Source organism: Ananas comosus, linkage group 12, assembly GCF_001540865.1.
Source record: "Ananas comosus cultivar F153 linkage group 12, ASM154086v1, whole genome shotgun sequence".
NCBI classification, from domain to species: domain Eukaryota; kingdom Viridiplantae; phylum Streptophyta; class Magnoliopsida; order Poales; family Bromeliaceae; genus Ananas; species Ananas comosus.
The window spans coordinates 8,660,404-8,671,755 of record NC_033632.1 but is presented as its reverse complement, the minus strand read 5'-3'; the positions used below and the strand labels follow the sequence as shown (position 1 = coordinate 8,671,755).

The 11,352-nt window shown below is 35.1% G+C and overlaps 1 protein-coding gene across 8 annotated transcripts in view; it reads right to left on the bottom strand.

Moving 5' to 3' along the window:
- Positions 3,507–11,352, bottom strand: part of LOC109718071 (external alternative NAD(P)H-ubiquinone oxidoreductase B1, mitochondrial-like) — a 28,617-nt gene continuing 20,771 nt past the window's right edge. For 2 of the 8 annotated variants that reach the window (XM_020244077.1, XM_020244081.1), the window contains exons 2-10: positions 10,592–10,856; positions 9,562–9,810; positions 8,509–8,759; positions 6,962–7,178; positions 6,726–6,830; positions 5,830–6,105; positions 5,588–5,709; positions 4,082–4,201; positions 3,507–3,913 (exon numbers count right to left, since the gene is read on the bottom strand). In XM_020244077.1, the coding sequence (XP_020099666.1) occupies positions 3,826–3,913; positions 4,082–4,201; positions 5,588–5,709; positions 5,830–6,105; positions 6,726–6,830; positions 6,962–7,178; positions 8,509–8,759; positions 9,562–9,810; positions 10,592–10,856 (1,693 nt within the window). In that variant the 3' untranslated portion in view covers positions 3,507–3,825. Of the gene's footprint in view, positions 3,988–4,081; positions 4,202–5,512; positions 5,710–5,829; positions 6,106–6,725; positions 6,831–6,961; positions 7,179–8,508; positions 8,760–9,561; positions 9,811–10,591; positions 10,857–11,352 lie in introns of those variants that run through there. The other 6 variants (XM_020244078.1, XM_020244079.1, XM_020244080.1 and 3 more) reach the window with 6 other exon arrangements.

Genomic DNA, 11,352 nt, shown 5'->3' with positions numbered 1-11,352 from the left:
TTTAACTATCGGACATGTTGCATCAAATTATAGGTAATATTCTTTAAAAATTAAACTATTGATTATATATATAAAATGTATTTTAATTATATATAGGCTTTAATTTAATTTGGGCCATTATTGTTGGCCCATAAAATAAACCCAACAAGTACAACCGTGCAATTGAGCCCAACTCTAAATTTACATAACACACTCTCTCTTTCAGACTTTCACTATTACACATAACCCTAAAAGATAACATTCAAATTCCTAAATTCCTAAATTCCTAATTTTTTTTCCCTCTCTCTCTCTCTCTCTCTCTCTCTCTCTCTCAGACCCTCACCCGGTCAGGCAGTCACCCTAGCTCTCTCTCAGACCCTCATCTGGTCATGCAGTCACCCTAGCTCACATTTTTTGTAATTATTTTGTATTTTTAACTATTGAACATGTTGCATCAAATTATAGGTAATATTCTTTAAAAATTAAACTATTGATTATATAATGTCGAGAATTTCAATCGGCTCGTTTAGAGCTCGAGCTTGGCTCGACTCGAAATTAGGCTCGCTCGAGCTCGGCTCGTTTCCACCCCTAACTGCAAATAGAACATCTGTAACACCCCATAATTTTAAATTTTTTGTTTTAACTCCTATCTTATTAAGTTTGGACCTTTTCGTAAATTTCAATATTCGGGGGACTCGGCGGCATATATTGTTATCTAATTAATCCCTACTTCCTAATTACCTCCACTATTCGTACAACCTAGCCGCAACCCCATATCTTCGCCTTCATCGCATCTGTACGGCTCCCCTCTCCCCCGCGCACACAACGCCGTTGATCCCTATCGTCATCGCCGTCATCCGTAGTCGCAATCATCGCCGCCGCAATCCTCATCCGTTGATATTTTTGATTTGTCATCGTCCTTTTTATTTCTTTATATTTATTCTTGATAGGATTTAATTCCTTATTCATGATTGTATGATTATTTTGAACACTTATATCTTAATGTTTGGGATTAAAATCCTTAAAATCTGATTCGTTGTGATCTTATTCTTGTCTTTTGAACTGTCAAATTTTATATCTCACATCCTCCATAAAATTTAGTTGTGTAAACTTCGCATATTCTACACTTTTTTGGATGCCCATTATATGTTCGATAAAACACCTACAAAAGGGCGAATTTTGTTTTGTTTCTAAATTCGATTCCATTGATTGTATATCGTAAAATTATATTTCCACATGTGACAAACCTCTTTTCGAACACTAAACCTTTCATTTATAATTTCAATTTCCGTTCATATTATCATACTCCTTTGAATAATTTAATTTAAAAAGATCCTTCATCTCTTTGATTGTTAATTGAGTTTCATCGAATTTAATATTCTAAATCCCTTTGTGTTCCATCCCGACCTATTTGCATACCTTTGTAACCAAATTGTCACCGATGTGAGTCTATCCAAATTTAAACCTTGAGTAAACTTGTCTGCTAAATATAATTATATCATCTTTGCATTTTTAGTTAGCTTATAGAGAATCGCATGTTCCTATTTTAGATTCCGACGATTGATTTTCTGCGCAGTTTCGACTGGATAATTCCTTATCTTTGAGGCCGCGTTAAGATAAGCGACCGGACACCCGTTAGTTTTTGGCTAAATAATTTAGGAAAATACTTGATTGTGTGAAAATCTTTATTTTGTAGATTTTAAAATTAAGGGTTAAGTGTATATTAAATATTTCCGTAAACTGATTTTCAACTGTAATTGAAGGTTCTTTTAACAGAAGAATTTTGAAATTTGATTATCTGTTCTGTAAGTTAGTGACCGGATAATTTTGAATTAAAATGTCTCTTAGTATTCTGCTATGCTAATATTGGTCATGTCGACATGTATTTTGTTATAGAAGCAAGCTTCTTCTTTATATTGCGCCTTCGGGTGCCTGCATCTATCCGCGCCTCTGTTTTGTTTGTGCCTTCGGGTGCCTCTATTTTGTAGATGCACCTTCGATGCCTCTATTTTGTTTGCACCTTCGGATGCGTCTGTTCTGTTTGTGCCTTCGGGTACCTTTGCATCTCGTCAACGAATCATATGATTTAGTTAGTTGCCAGTGACTTAATATTTATTTCATTTATTTGCTGAAAGAGAAATGTTTTATAAATTTATAGTTTCAATCCGATCTGAATTTTATGTTTTGATAAATTCTTGTTTTATGAAATTTGCAAATTGAAAACCAGTCGCTTGAATTAATTTTTATATTTATTTATTTATCTGTATTGTATGCTTAATCCGACTAATGTGGTGTATGATTGCTTACCCAAATTTCGAGACTGATTCACAGGGCAGGGTCGGGACCGAGTGAGCGTTAGATATAGCTAGATTTTGATTTTAGTCCTTTTTGTTTTACGCCTAGCATATTTAGATGTGAATATTTTTTTAGACTTCATAAATGATTGTTTGTTATCGGCTTTTATTTCGTTATTTCTTTGTACTCACCTTTGTTAATTATGGTATTTAGTGGACCGAATTTATGGTGTTTCGTAGTAAGCTTTAATTTTATAAATGTTAAAATTCCGTTTTATTTTAGTTAAAATTTAATTTCTTAGTCTCACCTTATAATTATTTGAATTTAGTGAAAAATTAATAATCATCTTTTTACTAGTTTCCGTCTAATTCTGTAGCCTTACATATTTAGCAGGTATGCGACATCTGTTACGCCTCAGATTTGGGGTGTGACACCATCAAATCACAGAATTAACTCAATGTGATCGAATCAGTTGACAACCCACTGCAACAATCTTGCGGGCCGTTTTATGGAGAGTTATTTCATCCACCTAGTTGTGAACACCATAATCTCCAATATTCAACCGAAGCTTGCCTTAAACAATCTAGGGAATTTCTAAGGCTTCGCACTTATTACACTAGTTCGGCTAAAATATGATTTCCATATGCTCACTAGATAAAAGAAGCACACCTCTACATGTCCACCCCCAACTCCTTTTGGCTAAATAACATTAGACCATCCTCAGTACCAAACAGAACAGTCATGTCCGAACGTTCTGTTTGGAAACTTGAAATATCATTTCTATTTTATTGTAGCAGCAAAAACATTCAATTTTTCCCACTCCGTCAAGCACTCTACTAAAAATTCCTATCACTGAAAGTAGAAGTCAAAAATGAGACTAAACAAAAGCTTTGAAGAATGAAAGAGAAGCATTAACGTTGCTCCCATAAACAGAGTGGGGAAAAAACAAAAAAAAAAAACAAAGAAAAACAAAAAAAACAATAACAATAACAATAACAATAACAAGAATAGCATAAAGTTATGCTGTACATCGGAACAAATTATCCAGTGACAACTAGTGAATTTCCTTGTGAGCGCAAACCACAAGTTTAATTCTAGCTTTTTGAAAAGTCTTGGCAATCATATTTGGTAGGAGAGTATAATTCATCCACAAAGTATTGTCGTATTTTGACAAAATAATTTGAAGGTGGAATAAAAGAGTTGTTATGTCATGTTCGCGCATCCAAACAAAATTAGGAAATCATTTGCATTGAGAATTAAAGAGTGAATTAGAATAGCACATAGAAAGAACCAACAGCTAGCGACCAGTACAGTGGAGCTAACGTGGTTAAAGACAATGCACTGTCTAAGCAGACAGTGCAAAAATAGTTACATCAGGAGTCAGCAGGAAGAGCTTGCCGGTGCAAATTTTCTGTGATTGATCAACAGGTATTCGAATGTAAAAAGACATGTAAATCATGATGCAAAATAAACTGAATTAATTCCTTTATTTTGTTGAATTTTTTGAAAGCTTTTTTATTTACAATCAAGGAATCGAGAAACATCAAATGCCTATATGCAGCTTGTGTCCCTCCCAAAAATGAATCGGCGCAGCCAATCAGATATCACCAATACCCTCGTGCGCCAACTTACTTGTTTGCTGAACATAAAAGAGAAAGAAACTCGTGAAGGAGAGCACATTAAATACGTTTGTGCTTTCGAACGCATTATTATCTGACAAACATCCAAGGCAAGGTATGTAAGCGGAGAAAATTAAATAACTTTGCAACATTATCTGAAGAGTATAAAGAGAACCAATATTAGGTACCTTGCATAGACAGAATACCAGAGCCACTGACTGCCGTGACCAATAGAGATCCAATCACCAGGGAGCTCAGCAGCTGCTTGCTCTCCACCTAGTGGGGCAAATTGTCCAAAATGCTTATACCTTGCATTGTAAAAGAGAGCAAATTAATACAGAGCAAAGAAAGGAAAAATTAACAATTGCTGGGACCAGGGCAATGCTTATATGAATGATGATGGCATGATGATGTTTGACAGTGTTTTTCATGTATTCTGAACAAAAGCAGGATACGCCAAGCTTGATAAAATATTGCTAAAACCTGGTTCACCATGTCATCCATTGAACTAGTGCCCTTCATCATCCTCTCTATGTTCAATCAGCATTGCCTATTGAGTTGCAGCCATTTTCTCGATTTAAACATTGTTTTGTGCAGAAAGTAAATTGGGTACAAAGCATGAGACAAGGAGGTTATTTTGCACAAAGATGGATACATGATACAATTATGACATGATACGGCAAACTATTAAAAATCTTAGGATGCGATTACCAGGGACATAGTAATAAGAAATTAATTTCAATATATGGTATTATACACACGAAAACATATTAAATAGGGCCTTAAAAACATAAAACAATAAATTCATTAACTTGCACATATAAAAATAGTCGAGCTTTGCTCGGCAAGAAAAAAAAAAGATAAAATTAATCACACCAAACATTAATTTTGAGTTTTACCGACCATGAATTCATATTAAAGTGTTATCCAAATGCATAAGCAAGATAACCTATACCACATACTTTCTGATCTGGCCACTCAAGAACTATTCCAACCCAAAAATAGAGACCATAAAGACCATCTCTTTCCAGCTCATATTCTTTACCTTTTCCCTCACGTATCCTTCAGGTATCAATTGCATATCCAAAAGATATATTCTGTATATATCAGGCAACCATCAATGTCGGTTACTTACCTAATATAGATACACACAATTATAATCAATGCGTGCATCATAGGATGGAGGGTGTCGTGGCAAGTAATCCATGACTGACATGGTGACCAAGCTCCAAGAAATAATTTCTCCAAGCTTGAAGCCCAAGAAATAATTTTTTTTAAAAAAAAAGCCTTCATGCTCGTAGTCTTGCAGTTCTTTTTGTACTTATCAAAAGGTGGAAATGTTATTGTCGTTTTGCTGACTAGTGTAAATTGATTTAGATAACTTGTAAATTTATTGAAGGAAAAATGGTATTTGTACGCCTACATATAGGTATAAATCTAACACGCCACCATGCAAGAGTTCACAAAAACATTAGAGATTTTTAGTTTAAGGTATAAATCTAACACGCCACCATGCAAGAGTTCACAAAAACATTAGAGATTTTTAGTTTAAAAAAAAAAAAAATTGATAAGACAAGTAGAAAACAAGAGCCATTGGATGAGTGGGGCGTAAAATATACACGTAGTTTAGGGGCATACACCTAGCACTTCTCTTTTATATAAACCAAGTAAATATGACATGAACGAGCAAGTACTGGAAAGGACGAAAGCGATGACGACCCGAATCCCTCAGTCTTAGTGGACCTGTAGGATGCTCTTCGCAATCTCTCATGCTGTTAAAACACTGTGCAAGATACTGTCCTTGCTGTGCGGCAACCTGAATAAAATATTAAAAGAGATACATATATATCTCAACACAACCATTTTCAATCCTTTTAGTTTTCATCTTGGGTTACCCAAAATTATTTGGTACTAATTTGCTGGTAATTAAGGTCACCTGAGCTGTGGCAGGAAGACTTTTGACTTGCGAATCCACATGAGCAAGAGCAATTTTCAATTCATCTATATCTAGTTGCATAGATCCCTTTTCAACATCACCACCTTTGGCATCCCTTATCAAATCAGCAATGTCACTCATATGCTTGCTTTTCAAATAAAGTTCCAGTTGCGGGTATCTAATGCATAAATCTTCAAAAATGTCTTGGATTTCTTTCACAGTAAGGGTTCCAGAATTGTCTTTGTCCGCAAACTTAAATATTGCAGAGATATCTTCCTGAAAGCAGATTAAGCATCATGTTCATCAATTAGGACAGATTATTCATATTGAAAGTATTACCGAAGAAAGATGTAATAGGAAATAATCCACAAATAATCTTCAGTCTCAAAACTCCAAGTCATATGCACAGTGGAGATCAGGCGAATCATCCCACGTGAATTTATTAAATGGTGGATGTGGCGAATTGAACTAAAGACCTCTTGGAACTAAGGGGACTTATGGCCGGCCTTGTACCGACTACTGACTAACCATATTATCTGATATTCTTCTATAGCACTGATTACAATTCTCAATCTTTTGATTATCTTTTCTTCTGGAAGTTTCCAGGGAAAGATTTTCTTGGTATCTTCACAGCATCATAATTGAAATCTATGAAATTTCCAATAAGGGCCCAACGGGTACATTCATGAATGTACGGTATGAAGCGCTAATAAAACAACTCAATAAGAACTTTAACTAGAGAGAAGTGATTACGTAACTATATTAAGCTCCCATGCATTTCGGCTTCATTCTTTTAATTTAAGTAACATAATGGAAATATGAAACATTTTCTCATCGAAATTTAGGCTATTATGCAATCAGAATTAGCACATCAGTATAAACAAGTCTTCGCATACCATAACTTTCCGCTGACTAATTGTAGCACAATCACCAATTGCATAGATACCATCACATCCACAGACTCTCAACCATTCATCAGTTGTTAACACACGCCTATTTTCCTGCGCATGTAAAAGGAGAATTTGTATTTTGTACAGTGACAATCAAATTACAAGTACCAGATAATATTAATTATATATTAAAAAGAAAAACTCATTACATAAAAGAATAGCAAAAGATGATTTCTACTAACTTGACCAATTTGTTTCATCACGTCAACAATAACAGGGCGTGTTCCAACACCAGCAGACCACACAGCCATGCCGTAAGGCTCAGAAGTCTCTCCCGTGGATTTACATTTCATAGTGATCGAGTTGTCTGAAATCTTGACAACTCTATATCCTGTTCTCACATCAATGCCATCTCTTTGAAATTTCGCTTCGGCAAATTCAGCAATTCTTTGGTCGAACCTTTGTGATAAAACAATAGTACATATATGAATTTTGATAAGTTTTGAAGCTGCAGTACAAAAACTTACATTGATAAATATATGGACAACTATACACAATGGTCATATACTCATATTATAGCATATTCAACTTCAAAGAAAATTTGGCAATCAAAGTTTCGAGCATATTCAATTTTGAAGATAATTTTCCGATCAAAGGTTACAAAATTGGAGCAAAATGATATAGTAAAAAGTAACAAAAATGACGAAAAAAAAAGTATATAGTCCCCCACAATTATATTCATATTCAAATAAACCCGCCAACTATTTCTCTTTCGATTGACACCCCCACAACTTTTATTCAGTATTTCTGTTTTTGTCAACAATTAATTTGGGAATTTTATCAAATTTTACAGAGATTCGGTTAACTATAAGGATTGCCCTTGCCGCCCATGTCGTACCATGCCGAGACCGTGCCGGCACATGGCACAGGGTCATACAGACAAATTATCAACAAAATGGGTTTTTCTAAAATTTTTGACATTTTTTTGGGTTTTTTTTTGTTAGGTACAAGGTTTGACAAAAGTTTTTCATACTTATGATATGTAGATCTTGTAAATCTACTAACAAATTGAGCAGTTAGTAAGTTCCATTGCATCATAGGACCAACTTCTAGCAAAAAAATATACAGATAATAGTCTTCCTCCAGTTTCTTTTATTATTATAGATCTACTGATTTGATCAATGGCAGTGTTTTTCTATAAATTTTTATCCAGTTATGATTTCAGTTTGGTTTCATGCATATTGTTTCATAAGACATAAAAATAATATTTTTTTAGTTATTAAGATGTTTATGACTCTATTCTTACTTAATTGTGAGAGATATAATACATAAATCATTTTTATAACCTTTAGATATATTAAAACACAGTAGAAAAAACTATTTTTTATAAAATATCTAATTAAAAAATTTGTGTAAATTCGTGCTAATGTGCCAATGGTGATACTAGCATGGCGAGAGGGTATGCCAACATTGGCACACCCATTGCCAGCATGCCGGGCCGGGCCATCCTGTTGGCGCAACAATTCTTGCTATAACTTGTTCTAAACACTTCTTTAGCTCACAAAGTTATTGGCTGAGAGCTAACAGAGCAAACAATTCAGCAAATCCCCAATTCAATTAATGAAAATAGATCAGATTATAACAATTAAAAAGTTAAGAGGGTGTCAATCAAAAGAAAAACAGCTGGCCGGTCTACTTCAAAATGGCCTGTAGTTCAATTGTCCGAATTGAACCTTTATATTTTACCTAAAATGATTATGAATAAAGAGAGATACTAAACCCATCTTACATGGTCAATATATGCTCTCCAGATTGAATAACAGATATCTTGACTAGGTCTTGGATCGCAGGGTACAGCTTGGTCAAATCTTCGGCAACAAAGTCGTGCAACTCTGCAGCAAATTCAACACCTGTAGGACCACCGCCTACAATTACAAAATGGAGATTTTTCTTCCTCTCTTCCTCGTCAAGATATGGAAGGCTAGCCTTCTCAAAGCAGTCGATAACACTCCTCCTGATTCTCCGGGCATCCTCTATTTCCTGCAGATCCGTGCTATGAGTCCATAACTACATTGGTTATGCTCCAGATAAGACAATATTTAATGTCTATGCAAGTAAATATAGTAACAATGTTTTGGATACCCCCCACCAACTAACTATAGGCCATTTTGGAATAGGTTCCTGAACCTTTTTTTTTCCTTTATTTTTTTAAAATTCACACACCTCAAAAGTTTTATTTTTTTTATTTGCGTTATTTTAGTCAATTAAATTGGTGTCAAACTTAGCAACTCATCACCTGTTGATAGTTTATTAGTAAGAAATCCAAAACTATGGCCTAGTTTGGTATTGCAGTGGCTAAAAGCACTTGCTTTCATGCTTCAAAAGGCCCAAAACATTCGGAAGCGCTTACAACTTTCCCTCCTCCCATGTTATAAAATTGCAGTGGGAAATGCGACCAAACAAGTGGGAATTGCCACCCGAGTCCAATGGCAGTTCCTGCCGCAATTTTTTAGCATAGGAGCAGGAAAGAATAGAAGTGCCTTACAGATTTTCTACAGTGCCAGCCTAAAAGCAAGCGCATATAGACACCTGAATCCCAAATTAGGCCTAAGCAAAAATGTAGTTACAGCTGTGAAATTTGACAGAATCATTAACTGTTTAGCAAGATCCCCAATTTAATTGACTAAATTAACTAAAATGAGACACAATTAAAGTAGTGGAAGTGTCCATTAAAAGAAAGATAAGTCCAAAACCTATTTCAAAATGGTCTATAGTTAAGGCGTTCTCCATACAATTTTACCTAAAAGTCAGAACATAATTCATTTTACCACAAAAAGGGTACCTTCAAAAAGTGGCAATGCTCCATAACACCAGGGGTATTAAAGGTATTGACCTGCGCTCCCACTGCGATCACCAGGTAATCATAATCAACGACAAATTCGCCAGTTCCATCCAAATTTGTCCCAATTTTTGAACGGCAGAGAACTTTCTTGCCTACTGTATTGATCTTGTAGCAGTCGGCTTCCCAATAATCAATCTCTTCCCCTTTCTGGGAAAGCAATATGAAGAACCAGTTGAATAGCAGTTTGTTCTTTTAACAAGGTAAAGTGAATATTAACTAGATAGTCCACAAATCTTGCTCAATGCTGTCATAAGATTAAACTAGTAAAATTAAGCCAAAAGTAAACAAGAAACAGAAATAGCCAAACAATGCTCTAGCAATTATAAAATAGAGATAATATCAAATTAACTGTGGAATCTCGCCTATCAAGAAAGGAGATAATATCAAATTAACCCTGGAATCTCGCCTATCTAAATTGGTTCTTCAATTGTTTAACTCTGGAATCTCGCCTGTCCAAATAGGTCCTCAGTTAACTCTGGATATCAAATGCCCACATGGTTTCCAGTCCACAGCTAAGGGAAATTTTAGTGAGCATATTAGAATAGGTCCTTTATGGTGCCTGTTGTTTGTTGATGATGACACACTATTCTATTAGTTGGAAGAAATATAGAAAAGCAATTGACATTATGCGCACTTAAATGGAGAATCCATCCTCACTAAAATAGAGCAACCAAAAGGAAAAAAGATAAAAAGAAAATGACCACACCTAGCATGGGATTATGGAGGAGCTGAATTGAGAAGGAACAAAATGAAAAATATTTTGTAATCATGGTTGATGTACCAAAAGGTGTCTGCTATTGTACCTTCTTCTGATTACTCTACAGGAAGCTCAATAATAGTTTTGATGATCCATTACTTCCAGAAGTCCAGACTACTTAGAATTATGGTAGAAGGCAAGAACAAAAAAAGAAGATTATCCTTTGAAGCAAATGTGCTAATAAGTAGCACTTTTAGAAGCATCATCTCATACCTTCCCAATTATTTTTCTAATTGGCTCAACAATGCTGCGTGGCTCAACTGTTCCACAAGTGACGCTCGGAAGCAATGGAGTGAAAGTAAAGTAGTTACGAGGGGATATTACTTTTACATCATATAAGGAGTAATCAAGATTTTTCAGGAAAGCTGTGCCAGCCCAACCAGTTCCAAGAACCACCATCTTCTTTTTCTGAGCAACTTGTGTCTGCTCGGCAGTGTTATCGAACTTGGAGCCAGCATATGCCACAATACCTCCGCTGCTGCAAAGTTCGTAAAGAGTGAACAAGAATAGACAGTATGATGATGCCAAACATGAAAGTTAAGCAGTCTCTGAATTTTAGAGAAGATGCATTAAAGAATGATTCACACAGGAGGGAATCCTCTCCTATAGTGATGCTTCAAAATGTCTTAGAATTTTGCAACTTCTCATATTTATGAGATTAACAATACTGCAGTAAAGAAAATAAAAATTCTGGAGATTTAGAATTGTGCCCATTGTACAAATAGATGGTTAGAACTGCAACCAATTGCCTACCATTTTAACGACCAATCTCTTTTCCATAGCACATATTCTATACATCTAACGAAGAGTTTTCCTCATCTCTGTATAATAGACAGTTAGTATCTATGATGTAGGACGGGTTTAGAGACGAACAATTAGGCAATATGTAATGAGTTGGTTCGATGCAAAACCCTAATTTAGATGATGCTAATGCAATTAAATAAGTTGATTATGATATTGAGACTTGTTTCGCA